Genomic DNA, 18,606 nt, shown 5'->3' on the forward strand with positions numbered 1-18,606 from the left:
CTAAACTTACACTTTTTAATGTTTCAATTCCACGTTTGACAATTACAGTTTTTTCGTTCACATTCTAAATGTTTTTCACAAATAAAACAAGAATTATTATTTGTTTAACTGTTCGCACTCATTGTAAATATTTACACAATTATTTTATAACAAACAGATCACTTTTATTGATAATAAGTTCAATTCAAAATACTTTGACAGCCGAAAACGATAACAAAACATTGCAGCGTGAACATTGCTCCAATTTTTTAGGTTATGTTCGTCTACTGTGTTTAGGAAGAGCGCCGTTTTCTCTTTTAAGCAACTTTTTCACCTGTGTTTACGTGCCCCATATATTTTTATCTTTGCAATAGGCCTGTTGTATATATATGTAATATTTTACTCAAGCCTTTTTTAATATGTTCCCATATTTTCATTTAAAAAAAGGCTTTCAGACAAGAATGGCAACGATTTTATTAAAACATGACATTTTTTTGTAGTTGTTTATAATAAGTGAGCCTTATTTAAAAAGTATTCTATACATAAGAAAAATAGATACCGCTTTCGAAAGAGTACATTTTCAAGTACCTACAAGCATATTTTTAAAGTTTTTTATGAATTTGAAGATATTATTGACTGAAATCTTGAAAATTGACTTAAAATAAAAATCAAAAAAATATCCATTTTTTATCGCCATACAAATTTTTATCCTTTAAAGTAACATTGTGCAATTTTAAATCCAAATGTTAATTAGCCATCTTAAAACGTAAATCTAAAAGGAATTTTAATTTAAATGATTATGTAAATTTTTGTGACAAAAAATATGTGTTGCTCTCAAAACTTTTATTAGTATATTTTAAAACATATTTTTCCAAATTAAGTAATTAGTAATTCACAATGAAAATATATTAACGTTAAAATTGATATTTTTCTAAAGGTATTGTGTTTTTTTTCGTACATTTTATTGTTTGATAAATGCCCCAAATTATCGATTTAAAAGTTGGTTAATTTTAAAATGTGTCATTTTTGTTGCGCGCGCAATTCAAATAAGCGCCCCTGTTAAGTACTATAAAAAGGGCTATAGGTTAGAAACGAATCAAGATGCAAACAAAGTTTTTAGTCAAAATGTTAGGATAAAAGTACCTTGATGATTTCTAAATAAAATGTTTTGTTATTATTGCCTTATTTTCCGAAATACAGCACTTTTAATGAAAAACCAACCCTTATTTCCCTATTTTTGTAAAATGGAGGGGGTGTATAATTGTAAACTTTTTTTTATAAAATAATAGACAATTTCAACTACCTGTTCCCAAATTTTCATCCTTCCTTTATTTTTTTTGAGCTCAGATTGTTCTTTGATCGGGCTATTAACTAGAGTCGGAAAAATGAAAGAATACCCATGAACGATCATATCAAGCACTTATTTTGGATTTGCTGCCTTTTTCTATAAATAACAAACGAGAGAGATAGATTATTAAGTGTTGTCTACAAAGCAAAAACTTTATCCAAGACATACGCAGTTACATATTTATAATTGACAGAGTGAGACGGCGATAAAATTGTTCAACGTAGTTATATTAATTTAGTAGAAAATTTAAACTCACATTTGACTATTTCTGTACTTCTAACGTCATTCTTAGTAAAACATTCAACATGAGTAGAGATAATGATTGTATAAACTACTATTCGAGTAATAGTGCTGGTAAACTTTAATCTGACTGATTCGATTTCTGTCACTTTGACAGTGAAACTGGGTTAGGTTCGGTAGAGTTTATAAATTTTAATAATCAGTCGTATTTACTTGAATAAGTTCAGTTCTTTTAAGAGCTATTTTGATATATTGTATTTTTGGTTTGGTAAGTATTTATTTAATTAAAATACGTCAATAAAATTTGTAAGTATTCATCTGTCAATATGGTTGACTTCTGTCTATGAGTTAGCCTAACGTGTACATATTACTCTGACTTTTCAATCATAGTGTAAGAAATTACAAATTAGTATATTTTTACGAATGTACATTTATTTGCAGATAATGTCTGGAAAATGATCTGGCACATAATGATCTGAATTCATTAAGTTTATTTTTATTTTAGTCACTTAATTCAGCTGAGATAAACGACATTTTTTAAATTCCTGTTACTATTTATAGGTCTGGATCCCGCGTATGAAAAAAAAGTTGATTAATAGCAAGCTGAAAATTTGTTAATAGCTTAAGGGTGTCTAGTCGAATAAACTTTGATATATGGGAACACTGAAACAGGGGTAGTTTTAATTGTGGAACAGGTTAAAAATTTGGAACGGCCACAGCACGAAAACGGCACATTTATTTTGTCCGACAGAACAGACTTAAACTCTCCGAACAGAGATTAAACTCTTATGAAAAACTCAGACTGCTATTTAATACCTGTCATAATTCCTGTCATTTGACATATTCTACATGTTCCACTCATTAAAACGCCCATTTGGTGATAAATAGCAGTCTGATTTTTGCATGAGAGTTTAATCTCTGTTCGAAGAGTTTAAGTCTGTTCTGTCGGACAAAATAAATGTGCCGTTTTCGTGCTGTGACCGTTCCAAATTTTTAACCTGTTCCACAATTAAAACTACCCCTGTTCCAGTGTTCACACATATCAAAGTTTATTCGACTAGACACCCTTAAGCTATTAACAAATTTTCAGCTTGCTATTAATCAACTTTTTTTTCATACGCGGGATCCAGACCTATTACGTCTACTGACAACTTTAGCATGGAGAAATTCATAGGTACTATAGTTGCTTACTCATTATCTTTGTATTATTACTCTATATAAACTAATTAATTACGGTAGTAATAGTAACATTTATCACCAATAAATATATATTATCAGAAAAATAATAACATTACAAAAATTTTTTGACATATTCTTACGTAGCGAAAAACCGTGCGGTGGGGTAGTAGTCACGTAGTTTAGACTTTGTTTTGACTAGAAATTTTTGATTGGATTCGTATGCATATCATCGATGACGCATGGGTATTCTTTCATTTTCCGACTGTATAAGAGGGAAAACAAAACTAATAATAAGTATGTTGACATTTCAACAATATTACATTTACTATTAGTCCAGAAAGCTACTGCGCATCCGCTAGGAAAAATATTCTAATTCGGATTTTTTGCACAATCTTACTCAAAAAGGACCCCTTTTAACATATTTGCATGTTGCCAGGACCAAAAGTTGGTCAAAAATTTTTTAAACGTTTTTTTTTGTTTTTTTCCTAAAATTATTTTTTTTGCATGGATCAAAATTTTTTTAGGTTTTTTGGATCATTCCAAATAGAAAAGGTCTTTAGTGACTTTTCTCTAAAGTTGTTAGTTTTTGACATATAAGCGATTAAAAATTGCAAAATTGCGAAATCGGCCATTTTAACCCTCAAAAACTATGTGAAAAACTGAAAATTTGAATATTGCCAAGGTAAGTAGACATTCTTTAAACATGTATTGATGAAATCCCAAAGAGTTTTTTGCAATATAGTATCAAAAACCCCTTTGTTTTTTAATTTCCAATCAAGCGTGCGCGACACTATTTCCACCTTTGCGTGTGTATACAGTATGGTGCAAATGAAAGGAATAAATTCGTTATTTCGTAAACCGGTAACTTTAAGGAAAAATCCCAAAATAGGTCGGTTTTTATTTTTAAGTTTTGATATTGTGGTATATATAGTATACTAGTGACGTCATCCATCTGGACGCGATGACGTAATCGATGATATTTTTAAATGAGAATACGGGTCGTGTGCTGGCTCATTTGAAAGGTTCGTCAATTCTCTATTCAGTGATATTAACATGTACATAATTGTTTATACAGGGTGTCCAAAATTTTTTTATTAAATTAAATCATTTGGCGAATAGACAAAAAAATTAAATTATTGGACACCCTGCATAAATAATTATGTAAATGTTTACATTACTGAATAGAGAATTGAATAATCTTTCAAATGAGCTAGCACACGACCCCTATTCTCATTTAAAAAAATAATCGATTACGTCATCACGCCGAGATGGATGACGTCACTAGTATACCATATATGTCACAATATCATAACTTAAAAATAAAAATCGACCTCTTTCGGGATTTTTCCATATAGTAGCCGGTTTACGAAATAACGAATTTATTCCTTTCATTTGCACCATACTGCATACACATGCAATGGTGGAAAATAGTGTCGCGCACGCTTGATTGGCAATTAAAAACAAAGGGGTTTCTGATATTGTATTGCAAAAAACTCTTCGGGATTTCATCAATCGATGTTTAAAGAATATCTACCTACCTTGGCAACATTCAAATTTTCAGTTTTTCACATAGTTTTTGTGGGTTAAAAATGGCCGATTTCGCAATTTTTCAATTTTTAATTGCTTATATATGTCAAAAACTATCAACTTTAGAGAAAAGTCACTAAAGACCTTTTCTGTTTGGAATGATCCAAAAAACCTAAAAAAAATTTGATCCATGAAAAAGAAATAATTTTAGGAAAAAAACAAAAAAAAACGTTTAAAAAATTTTTGACCAACTTTTGGTCCTGGCAACATGCAAATTTGTTAAAAGGGGTCCTTTTTGAGTAAGATTGTACAAAAAATCCGAGTTAGAATACTTTTCCTAGCGGATGCGCAGTGGCTTTCTGGACTATATCAATTTTTGATATTATTATCTGTTCTCTTATACTATACATTTTTATTGCAGACCTTTGCAAGTTCTCCTCGACGTAGAACTCGAAAAGGTGCGTTTCATGCCCCGCATAGCTCCTTCATTACCTGTAGATGCCGAAGCTAGTGATCCAGCATACGCTATGGAACACGCCAGTGAAAACTTTATTACGTGTGAGGTGATGCTAGGTACAACGACAACCGAGAGTTATAGTGATTTTAGTGCTAGCGACATTCAATATGGTTTCGAAGAGGATCAACGAAATAGAGTGTTACGGACTTATATTCGAAACGCGTACGTTTACCATTTAAACGAGATATTCTCGGCTGTGAAAAACGAATACACGGATTGGGACAAACCTATCCAACACCCGATAAATATTCGGGATTCCACGATGGAAGCACTGAGTGACGGACATACTGTGTCTCCGTTAGTGCGTGTCGCGTATCTCCATGCGAGAAGAGGTGCTAAGACTTATTTTTTTCATTTCGGTTATCAGACCAAGGACAGCGACTATCCTCAAGTAAGTTCTTAAAAATTACATTTTTATAAAAAAGAACTTTTTATTATAAAACGTTTTCATTATTTGTAGGACCCAATATAAAATTATAAACTTATATAAATCAAAGAAAATATTTAAAATGGTATGTATAAAATTTATACAGAGTGGGCCAAATAAAAGGAGCCACCCCGATATTTGGCAGTATTTATTAGATTTTAAGAAAATAAAAAAACAGGTCAATTTTTGATCTAAGGGGGACACATTTTTACGATACAAACATCTGTCATTTGTCAACTCCCTCCCTTCCACTTCCCCCACCCCTTATTTTTAAATAGGGAATAGGGGTCGTGTGCTAGCTCATTTGAAAGGTTATTTAATTCTCTATTCAGTAATATCAACATCGACTTAAAAATGTATACAGGGTGTCCAAGAAAAATTATTTTCAATTAAATTAATTGACACAAAAAGAAGAATGTATGTAATTTATTTTACTCAGAACACATTCTACTGCTGACATAAAATAGAAAAAAATGTTTTTTGATAAATAGACACTGCTTTTTGCTTAATTTTAATGTTCAAGCTTCCACCCATCTGCCTCTTGGTAGGTTGAATATTAAATTTAAGCAACAAACAGTGTTTATTTATTAAATAAACATTGTTTTCTGTTTTTTATCAGCAGTAGAATGTATTCTGAGTTAAATAAATTACATACATTCTTCTTTTTGTGTCAATTAATTTAATTTAAAATAATTTTTCTTGGACACCCTGTATAAATTTTTATGTCAATGTTAATATTACTGAATAGAGAATTGAATAACCTTTCAAATGAGCTAGCACCCGACCCCTATTCCCTATTTAAAAATAAGAGGTGGGGGAAGTGGAAGGGAGGGAGTTGACAAATGACAGATGTTTGTACCGTAAAAATGTGTCCCCCTTAGATCAAAAATTGACCTGTTTTTTTATTTTCTTAAAATCTAATAAATACTGCCAAATATCGGGGTGGCTCCTTTTATTTGGCCCACTCTGTATAATAATTAACTTATAAAATATGAATTCTTAGTAGGTATATTAAATTTAATTAAAAGACTAAGCTTTCACTCTAATGGCATATAAATAGGGTTACCATACGTCCGGATTTCGTCCGGAGAGTCCGGATTTGAAAGACATGTCCGGATTGGCGTCCGGATATGAGAAATGTCTGGATTTTTTCTTTACTAAAAAAAAATGGAAAATACTAGGCCCAACGGTGGGAAATTTCATTCTGAGCAGCACCTTACGTCTAAAGTATGTTAAAACATAGGTGTATATGTATTTTAAACTGGCAGAGATTTTCGATGTTAGTTGCATATTATTGTAGTGAAACAGCTGTACTTTTAATTGTGCCATATGCATTTCGCATATATGTACAATGTAGAGGTAGCAACACAGTCAAATTCACATTTTACATTTTCTACAACCCCTTGGACTACCCCTGTGCGGATTTGGCCTTAATAAATTATGGTAACCCTACATATAAAACAATGTAATCTTACTCTACATCCCACCAGACTGAAAACAATGGAAACCTTCTCTGGTTATACCTCCGAGCCTTCTACAATTTGCAAGCCATACGGATGCTGAGGCTAAGGAAGATGAGGGAATTTTACAATTTATAATTCGCGTCCCATCTGCTCAGCGCGGTAAAGTTCCAACGAGAATGGTTCCCTTCGTACTCCAATCAGAGTAAACATGTAAATCAAAGATGAATAACCATTTTCAATTTTGTTGCAAAACGAAAATACAGCCGCATCATATTCTAGTTCAATCAGAGAGTGCAGCAAGCACCTCTACCGGTTTCGAAACTTATTAGTTTCTCATCAGGAGGCACATATGCTGTTCTCTCTGAGTCAACCAAAAACAAACACCGGCGTGCAGTCACGGATTGCAAAGAACGAAATGACATAGATGCCCTAGTGGCAACTGCTAGCAAAATACTAATTTTTCACTCTAATGGCATATAAAACAACGTAGTGTTACTCTACATCCCACCAGACTGAAAACAATGGGAACCTTCTCTGGTTACACCTCCGAGGCTTCTACTGTCATTTACTGAGAAAGTCATTTCATTAGTCACATTTTTTTAAAAAATTTGAAATTAAAAAAATCGATTTATCCATTTAAAAACAGGCAAATATTGCATTGTTAGCTAGTTCTGAGCTATTCTGAAAATTTCAGGTACTTACTGTACCTGAATTACAAAAAATTAAAATTTCCCTGTATTACAAAATTTGCGAATATAGTGACATAGTTACAAAGACCAAGCCAAGTATATAAAAACGTTTTAAAATCATTTTAGTTAATACAACGTTAAAGAATTTTATGTTGTTTTAGCAGGTACAGATAATCAAAATGTTTTTGGAAAGTAAATGCCAAACAGAAAGCAGTCGTACAATATTCAAACAGGCTTTTTAAGATAAAGACTGTTGAAGTGAAAATCAATGGTGAACTGATCAATATTCTTAAATATTCTGAGGACACTGTTCTTTTTTGTAATAGTATCCAGGGCCCTTACCAATATAACCAATAGGGCTAAGCGACTCTTCTGGAACTGCAGACGAGTTGTAGGTAAAACCTGGGGATTGAAACCAAAGGTGATATGTTGGTTGTACACATCAGTGATACGACCGACAGTTACTTATGGGTCAGTACTCTGGTGGAGAAAGACGGCTTTGCAATCTTGTGTGACCACTCTCACCACCCTACAAAGACAAGTGCTTCTAGATATAACAGGAGCCTTGAATAGTACAGGAACGGCTTCATTAGAGACTATCACAGGTCTCCCTCCGCTGGAATTGTATATTTCGGCGGTAGCCTTTATGACCATCCTGAGGCTCAAAGCAAACAATACTTGGAGGTCAAATTATGTATTGAATAGACACACAAACATTACTGGGACTATACTTGAGAAATCCATCTTTATGATGAACTTAGATATGATGACACCAGAACTAATCTTCACTGAGAAGATTAACACAATTATACCATCTAGAGAACAAAAAGTCCCAAACATTAATGGAGGCTTAATATGGTTCACTGATGGATCTAAAACTGCCCATGGTACTGGATCAGGAGTCTTTGGGCAAACATGTAACTATAATAAATCTTACAACCTAGTTCAATATACAACGGTTTTCCAGGCTGAAGTTTTTGCTTTGGTGGCCTGCATTGATGAAATCATTGATGAGGACCCTAAAGCTAAGAGAATCAACATTTACACAGATAGACAATCGGCTATTCTGGCTGTAAGGAACCCTCTCACCAAATCAAAACCTGTGAGAAACTGCAAAGATCTCCTCAATAACCTGGCAAAAGACAATAAAGTGTCTTTAATATGGGTGCCGGGTCATGAGAGGGGTGCATGGGAACGAACGAGCAGATATGTTAGCGAAACAAGGCTCGAGAAAAACTTTTGAAGGCCCAGAACCTTTCTGTGGCATCACTAAAGATGCTATGAAAAACGAGGTTCAGAAATGGCTGATAAATAATCATCAAAATAAATTTAGAACCACTCAAGGGAAAATCCAGACTAAAAAAATAATCAAGAATATTGATAAAAAACTCTCGAACAGTTTGATGAACCTCAATAAACGAGAGATCAAAACGGTCACTGAAATGGTGACTGGACATTGCCGTTTAAGAAATCACCTATACAAACTAGGTAAGGTGAATGAACCATGGTGCAGAAAGTGCGAAATGGAAGAAGAAACTGCCATACACATACTACGCCATTGCAGTGCGCTAGGTGATGTAAGGCAGAACTACACTGGTCAAATGAGGTGTGAGCCAGAAGAGATCCTAAAACAACCAATAAGAAAACTGTTGGCCTTCGTTGAGGTCACAGGACTTATTAAAGTTTAAGGAGAAGAACATGGTTTGGTACAAAGGTCTTATGACCAAGTGCCAGAGACTAACGAGTCTCGCCTGAGTTAAGAAGAATAAAAAGGGCCCTTAAGAGTTATTGGATGTCGTAAACACGACAGGAAGAGGATTTACTCTAAAAATTAATGCTTCTAAGACAAACTTTATAAAAATTGGTGGCCAACCTCATGACAATGCTTCCCTGTAGATATGTTAATAACACATTGAGAGAGTAACTCACTTTAAATAACTGGGATGCTACATGACAGACCAACTAGAACTAGACCCAATTAAAGAGATTAAATGCTGAATTGAAGCAGCTCAGAATACCTCTTCGTTACTCGGTCCATCCACGATATGTTAAGTCGTTATCATCAACAGTCGCATCACAGCTTTTCATGAGTCAAAGCGCTCTTCAGAACAATCCTCCATTCACCTTTGTCTCTGACAACTTTTCTCCATGCTCTAAGTCCAATAGATTTTAAGTCGTCCTCTAAGTTGTCTTGATACCTAAGTCTCGATCTTCCTGTGGTTCTTTCCATTAGAGACGGCACGTGCAGAAGAAGAAATCCATTACATAATTATAGAACACACTATTCACCTAGTCACCTAGAACCCCTATTGCTCATTTTAAAACCTGTCGATTTAAAACTTTTTTAATGTATAGGTACATATCTATATCTATAACTTCTTCTAGATCTTTAATGTCTAATTCTTTAATGTCTAGTCGAACAAACTTTGATGTATGGGAACACTGTATATATAAAAATATTTATAAAATACGTTATATATATATATAGATAATATATAATATATCTGGTATATATTTAATATCTGGTTTTGGTAACACTTTAGAAAAAGTCACGCGTCGCCACTGATCTTAGGTATTTGTTTTTCCAAATTGTGTCGTTTAGGCATCCCACCGTTCTATTGGCTTTAATTATTTGGTCTTTTACCTCTTCTTCGATATTGTTGTCGGCTGATAGATTAATTCCCAGGTATTTGAAAGTCATTACTTGTTGTATAATTTGATTGTCTAACTCCAATTTGCATCTTATAGGTTCTTTGGCTATTACTAAGCTTTTTGTTTTTTGGGCTGATATTTTCATATTCATGTCTTTTGCGTTAATGTTGAATTCGTGCAGTAATCTTTGTAGGTCGTCTTCGCACTCTGCTGCTAACACGGTGTTATCGGCGTAGAGTATTTTGATCTCTTTATCGCCCATTTTGTGCCCTCTTTTTTTCTTCACTTGTTTTATTATTGCATCCAACATTATGTTAAACAGTAGAGGGCTTAGTGAATCTCCTTGCCTGATTCCTGTGTTTGTTTCTATGGGTTTTGTTATTATTCCATTGATTGAAATTAAATATCAAGAAGACAAAAACACGATTAATAGGTAGAATTAATTCCCCAAACGCAAAGATGTATGTCGCTGGAGAAGAAATCGAACAAGTTAGGCAGTTTAAATACTTGGGTTTGGACCATGAGATTGAAATAAAGAGCAGAGTAGAACAAGCCAGATATACTTTTTTTGAGGCTTCGTAAATTTCTGACTGATGGCAAGTTGGATTTCAACGTGAGATACAAGATGCTAAAGTTTAGCCGGTTCTCTTGTACGGTATGGAAGTTAAAGCACAATCCATTAGCAAACTTGAAGTCTTTGAAATGTGGTGCCTGCGCTGAATGCTTAGAATATCATGGACGGAGAGTCCGAAATGAGGAAGTATTAAGAATAGCGGCCTTCCAGAATAGGGAACTCTTCAATTATGTAAAAAAATAGACTGCGTACTTAGGGCAACTATTACGAGGAGAACGATACTTTTCAGCAACTAACTAGTTTTGATGGGGAATAAGCCACAATTTTACTAAAAAAATTATTTTATTAACGTTTCGAAGCCCAAATCGGGTGTCGTTGTCAAAATACAAAAAATATTAATGAATTAAACAAAAATGTTGCTTAGTAAAAAAATTCTTCTAATAATTTATTTAATCTGACTCATTTATATCGGCAATTCAGACATATAGGTATTATATAGTCCGTCCTCTATAACTTTTCCCATGCGGTACGATTAATTTTCAATCAAATTAAGTCAAAACATAAATTGAAACGAACGTCGATGTGTATATACATTTTGTATACTGTATACTATATATACTGCCCTCCTAAGCCGAAAGGGCGTATCTCAAAACACTCCCAAAAACAACAAAGTTTCTGATAGACTACAAATTACTAATAAACAAACTAATGTTAACAAGTCTAAACAAAAAACGAGATTACGATATAACAAATAAATACTATAGTACCTAAAATAAAATATTTCTACTATAATAAAAGGTAAAAATCGTTTATCTTGCTTTTTGTGTTCACAAAATCTGTTAATATTTGTATGTCAAATATTTATATTATTTATACTAACATTTTTTAACATTTTAATAGCTTTTAACTTTTTTTATTATTTTTATTTAACTATTGAAATCAAATTCAATTTACTAAAAAAATATGGATGCATTTATTCAAGAATATGAAGTAGTTGATAAAAAATCATGCATACTAGAATCAATGACAAACTTTAATACTTTAATTAATAATTTATTACAACCTCTTAATATTATGCATCTGAATATAAGAAGTTGTCAAAAAAATTTTGATGCTTTTGTAATTTTTCTATGTGAATGTAAAACAGATTTCGATTTTATAATTTTAACGGAAACTTTTAAACTAAATGATTTGGATTTATTTCAAATTGAAGGTTATACATTAATATACAATTCAGGTACATTTAACAAAAACGATGGAGTAATAATTTATATAAAAAAGTATATTAACCATAAATACAAAATAGTAGATATAACAGTAACAAAACTAATTGAATTAGAAATTTTACTTAACAACAAGAAGATAATTTTATCAGCTCTATACAGGTCACCAAATACTTGTCCAATAACATTTAATAATAATTTAATGAATTACTTAAATAATATCAATAAATCCGATATTCATATTTTTGTAGGTGATATAAACATTAATCTTTTAGAGTATAATGAAGAATTCGTAGAAGTCTATAAAAGTATCATGAGTGAGTATGGATTTATATAATATATAAACGAATATACACGTCCCGCAAGTAAAACTTGTCTGGATCATTTATTTGTCAAATATTCTTTAAATTTGGAGAATAATATTAAATCTTATATTTTTAGATACCATGATATTACTGATCATTCACCTATAGCACTCAGTATTAATAATTTTAACAACACAAATTTAAATGTCATGCAATCAAAAATGTTTAAATAATTTATCAATTACGAAAAACTAAAATTAGATTTAGAACAAGAAAATTGGTTTTTAGTTTACTCTGAAAGAGATGTCAATAAGAGCATGGAATGTTTCATTACAAAACTACAAAATTATATAAACTTAAATACCAAGAAAATAAAAATTAAACACAAAGAAAGATACAAAAAAACCATGGATAACACCATCGTTACTTAAATTAATAAATGATAAAAATAATTTATACAAATCATTAAAAACTCATCCCGATGATAAAAATTTACAGAACAGGTACAAAGTAAGTAAAAATAATTTATCAAAACGTATTCAACAAGCAGAAAAAACTTATGCAGAAGGGTTAATAAATACTAACAAAAATATGTTTAAAAATTTATGGAGATGCGTAAATAAACTATGTGGAAAAACCGTTTCAAAAACAAACATAAAACTAATAAAAACACAAAATAATGAAGTACTAACTAACAAAACAGACATATCAAATGAATTTGTTGACTACTATACCGATTTAGGAAAACGATATGCAGAAATGATCTCTGAACCAACTGAATTTCAAGCAAACATATTGGAAATAGATAATAGTATTATGTACTTGTCTCCAACAACTGAAAATGAAGTTGAAGAAGTTATAAAATCTTTAAAAAATAAAAAGTCACCAGGGCACGATAATATTAGATCTGAAACTTTAAAAGAAATAACAAAACAGATTTCAAATCCCTTAACATACATAATAAATTCATGTCTTAATTTAGGCATTTTTCCAGATATATTAAAAATTGGAACTATTAACATATTAAAAATATAAACATATTGTCAAAATTATAGACCTATAACTCTAATCTCAAATATAGGCAAAATATTCGAAAAAATAATTAAAATAAGACTAACACATTTTTTAAAAAAAATTAATATACTATCTGAATGTCAATATGGGTTTCAAGAGGGTAAATCAACCGAAGATGCAATCTGTGCTCTAACAGCTAACATCTACAAAGCTCTTGATAATGCAAAACCATCTCTTTGTATATTTATATATTTAGCAAAAGCATTTGATACAGTTTCACATAAAATACTGCTAAATAAACTTCAAAATTATGGTATAAGAGGACTTGCATATAACATCCTAGAAAGTTATCTGCTAAATAGACAACAACATGTTTCTATAGATGGAGAAATCAGTAAAGGAAGAATTATATCTTACGGAGTACCACAGGGAACAGTCTTGGGACCAATTCTCTTCAATATTTATATCAATGATCTATTCAGACTGAATGTAACAGGTAAAATAATAAGTTTTGCAGATGACACAGCTATTTTCTATGATGCAAATACATGGAATAATTTAAAACAAAAATCTGAAACAGATTTTTCTACAATTCAGAAATGGTTTCAGTTTAATAAACTTACCTTAAATATAGAAAAAAAAATATATACCATTTACATCATATGTTAATAACCTCCCAAACCTTGGCTCATTAAAAATTGATGCAAAAAATGAAATTCCACATACATACGAGATTAAATATCTAGGTATAATATTATTGATAAACATTTACGATGGAACATCCAAGCAAATAATATAGTAAATAAATTAAGAGGACTCTTATCAAGATTTAAAGTTTTAAAACAATTTTTAGGAATAACTCATTTGCGAATTCTTTATTATGCACTTATACAATCTCAACTCACATATGGTCTTTTAGGATGGGGTGGAATACGCAATAATTACTTACATTCTATAAATATTATTCAGAAATGGCTAATTAGAATTATATACGGGAAAAATTTAAGATATTCTAGTGAGCTGTTATATAACGAAAGTAAATTTTTAAATGTACGTAAATTATTGTGTTATAAAGCCCTTATACACATACATGAAAAAAAGATAATATTAAATTTTAACAGTCATGCCCACCAAACTAGATATAGAAAACATAATACAATTCTACCAAAATGTAATAAATCCATCCTTCAAAGATATGTTGGTTACATAGGGCCCAAATTATACAATTTGCTACCGGATAATTTAAAACAATTTAAAAATTATAAAAAACATAGATATAAATATGAAATTAAACAATGGATTGGGAACAAATCAACAAAATTCTGCGAAGAAATTATCAATGGACAATAATTGTAATAAATAAACTTAAATAAGACATAAAAAATTGTATCGAAAATAAAAATTGTATCTAAATAGATTTTTATTATCAACTGCGACGTTTCTTGAATTATTGATGGCCACATTTATATCACAAATTATATTAAAATTATTATATTTTTATTTTTTCTTGATTAATATTAGAGTTTTTAGTATTTTTATAAATTTTCATATAACTCTATACATTTATACATTTGTTAAATATTTTTTGTGTTTGTTTATATTTGTAAATTAGTACCTATATTATATTTTTAAGTCTCACGCACAAGGGGTGCTACTTTTGTATGTATATTAGTAATATATATATACAGGGTAGCTCAACTTCAGTGAGTTATTTATGTTTATTTAGGTAGTACTCATTATGCTTTTTATTTTTTTTGTAAATCTTTATTGTTATTCCTAAATAAACATTATTATTATTATATTATATATTATTATAAAAACATTAGGGCAGTAAATGAGGGTATTTGGCTCCGAATTCCATCCTACTACATCGACGTATTTGATATTTTCACAGTTAGTAGGGAATATCCCAAGAAACAAAGTCTACCCTATGCCGATGTGCGCTTTTATCTTGGGGGTGGTTCCCACCCCTTCTCGTGAGTGAAAAATGTTTTGGTTAAAATAGCCGCGGAAGAGTCTAGAGAACCTAATTTTAAGCAAAAACTGTTCTATAATTATTTTTTGAAAACTCAATATTTTTGAGTTATTCGTGGTTGAAAATTGGCCCTTTTTATGGAAAAATTACACCTTTTCGGACGGTTTTTTCGAATACCTTAAAAACTATGCATCTAACAAAAAAAACTATATAAAATATTTCTGTAGGTTATAAAAAACAAGGGATTTGTTCCTTCATAAATCTTCTAGTTAAAATACAAAGAGGGGTATGGTAGGTAAGAAGAGTTTGTTTTTTTTTGCTGCATGCTCAAATATGTTTATTCAACTTAGAATAACACAGAAACTGTCGATTTTAGGTGTATAATGATACTACTTATAGGTGAACTTTTGTAGGGTTTGAAAAGGCCATTAAAATGAGCAATACTAAATGTCGATCACATCCAATCTAAGCGAGATATTCTGCAAAAAAGTTGATGACTACTGTATTTTAAGAAGAAATGAGAAGTATATTTAACCCCTCATCCATCAGAACTTAAATACATCGTTTTACTTTTACAATACTTTTTATTATAGTGTTATTTCTATGTTCAAAAGGTTGGACTGGATTAAAATGAACGGTTTTTGAAAAAAATAAGATTAAATTATAGAGCGCATTTTTAAATTTTCTTAAAAATCTTCCTTTTCCTCCATGTAACTCGAAAAAGATAAGAGATACGAAATAAAAATACCACACAAAAATGTAGGGCTTTTTCAGATATAAATTTCCTTTTTATTTTTCATTATTCTATCTCTTATCATTTGCAAGTTACATGGAGAAAAAGAAAGATTTTTAAGAAAATTTAAAAATGCGCTCTATAACTTAATCTTATTTTTTCAAAAAACATTCATTTTAAACCCGTCCAACTTTTTAAACATAGAAATAACAGTATAATAAAAGGTATTGTGGAAGGAAAACGATGCATTTACATTTTTATGGATGGGGGTTAAAATTACTTCCCATTTTTTCTTAAAATACATTAGTTAGCAATTTTGTTTGCTAAGTTCGCTTAGTTTTAACGTAATGGACCTCTAGTATATATCATTTTAAAGGTCTTTTCAAACACTACAAAAGTTATTGGTAGCATTATACACCTTAAGTTGATCGTTTCTCTGTTATTTCAAGTTGAATACACCAATTTGAGAATGTTCCAAAAAACAAACTATTTTCACCTACCATATCTCTTTTTGTGTTATAGCTAGAAGATTTATGAAGTCAAGTGTTTCTTTGTTCTTTTATAACGTACAAAAATGTTTAATCTAGTTTTTTTAGTTAGATGCACAGTTTTTAAGGTATTCGCAAAAAACCGTTCGAAAAGGTATTATGTTTCAATGAAAATGGACAATAACTTTCAACCACGAATATCTCAAAAAAATGTAGAACAGTTTTTGCTTAGAATTAGGTTCTCTAGCGAATTCCTTTGTAATTTTAAACAAAAATTGGAACCACCCCCAAGATAAAAGCACAAATCGGCATAGGTTAGACTTTGAATTAGGACATAAGTAGAGGCTAGGCCCAAAATTTCATTAAAATCCATGCAGTAGGATAGAATTCGGAGGTAATATCCTATTCTTGCTCCCATTGACTGGCGTACATATTTACACCATATTAAACTTAAATTGTAAGTAATGACAGTATTTTTAAGTTCTGCCTCATTTTCTTTTATTTTGCAGCGTCTGGGTAGCATACGAGGTGAAGACCTCGTCTATATATTGGGCTTACCAATGGTCGGTGGTATGCCCCACTTCCCTCAGAACTTTAGTAGACAGGACTTTGGTGTTGCGGAAGCTATGCTTAACTTCATAAGCAATTTCGTTAAAAGTGGTGATCCTAATTCTCCGTCGCAAGGTAGTAAAGACACTGTTCCACCGGATTATGGAACTACACGGGAGAAAACGCGATATAAAGGACTTGTGTGGGATCCTTACGAAATAGGGACGCAATTTTATCTTAGTGTCAGTAAGTATATTCTTTACTTTTTAAAATGTTTTTAAGAAATTTATTATTAGTGCTCAATGAAATACAGTGATGAGTACACTAATAACCGGCAAAATAACGGAAAAGACGGAAAACACAATACGTTGTGCAATAAAAAGAGATTAAACTAGTAGAGGTAGGAAAGTATCAATAGAAACCTATAAATTTTCCACCATCATATGAGGCAAGCAACATTACTCTTTTATTTTAATTTTATATTTATATGTTTTTCTTCAGCTAGACATTTCTTTTCTTTCCGTTTACAAACTATGATGTTGACAGTAAAATATATTTCTCTTATTTCGTTTTAAACTAAATTTAACTTTTTCATACCATCTATGATGTTATAGATTCAACCATGAGTTATACTTCCATCAACCTAATGATTTATAAATTCTTTCTGTAATAGAGAGTTGCATATTTAGAATTTTATACTATATTCTAATAGTAAAATAATTTAAATTGCATTTTAAGACACTTATTAACAACCATCACAGTATAACTGAAATCTAAATTCAAAACCAAACTCATTTTAAGGTCACAACCAAAAATTGACTACTTTGACATATCATGTCATGTCACTTTTGACAAAGACATTTTTATTTCCTACATCTCAGTTGGTCTGTGTCCACTGAAGTTTTTGTTTTCATCACTAGGTGTGGAATCTGCAAACAGACGTCGAAGGTAAACATTTATGAGAGTGCTGGGTTCCTGAGCTAAAACCTCATCAGTGTCACGTCAACCAGTTTGGCCTTAAGTCGGACATCCCTGCCCTCCGTAACTCCGATGTGGCTGGGACCAGCTAAACCCCGCCCCTCTCATACTAGGGCATCAGGGTGGAATCGCCTGTTTGTTAGAGCATAACTTCTCCGGGTGGAATCGCCCGTTAGAACATAACTTCTCCCCGATATCCTTCTTTTGCCTGATTCTCAGTCGCTCGGCGTCACGTATCAGCGTCCGTCTCTCGCACTCATCCGACCACCACTTTCTTTAATCCTATTCTGTCAACCTCTTATTCTTCCTATTTCTGCGGGCCCAGTTGTGCGTCGGCGATAACTGCTAGAACTGCGTCTAGCTCCCGCTCTTCCTTCTTTTTTATCGACAGAACCTTTCTCACATAGTTGTGGATGTTGTCCCACCATCGCTCATCCATCACCATCTTCTCTACCATCTCTCTCACAGACTCAAACACGCTTTCTAGCTCATTCCTTTCCCTTGCTTATCTGACACATTCCAAAAGGGTATGTGACACACTGTCCGACGCCCCACAATACAGGCAATTGTCCGATTCCGTCTTTTTGAATCAGTGTAAGTAGCTATACTACGGTAGCTATACTACGGAAGCTACCATGTCCTGTGAGCACTTGCGTCAGATAATAGTCTAGGCGCCTGTGTCCGCAGATTCGGTATCAGTGACTTCGTCCACTGTGCCACATGCTCCGCCACATTCCACTCGGCCT

The 18,606-nt window shown here is 31.8% G+C and overlaps 1 protein-coding gene across 1 annotated transcript in view; it reads left to right on the forward strand.

Moving 5' to 3' along the window:
* The window catches only part of LOC114338059 (neuroligin-1-like), a 472,731-nt gene that overhangs the window by 124,354 nt on the left and 329,771 nt on the right, over positions 1-18,606 (forward strand). Inside the window, exons 4-5 of the mRNA XM_050649228.1 lie at positions 4,695-5,181; positions 16,843-17,128. Of these exons, the coding sequence (XP_050505185.1) occupies positions 4,695-5,181; positions 16,843-17,128 (773 nt within the window). The remainder of the gene's footprint in view (positions 1-4,694; positions 5,182-16,842; positions 17,129-18,606) is intronic.

Source organism: Diabrotica virgifera, chromosome 4 (genome assembly GCF_917563875.1).
Source record: "Diabrotica virgifera virgifera chromosome 4, PGI_DIABVI_V3a".
NCBI lineage: Eukaryota > Metazoa > Arthropoda > Insecta > Coleoptera > Chrysomelidae > Diabrotica > Diabrotica virgifera.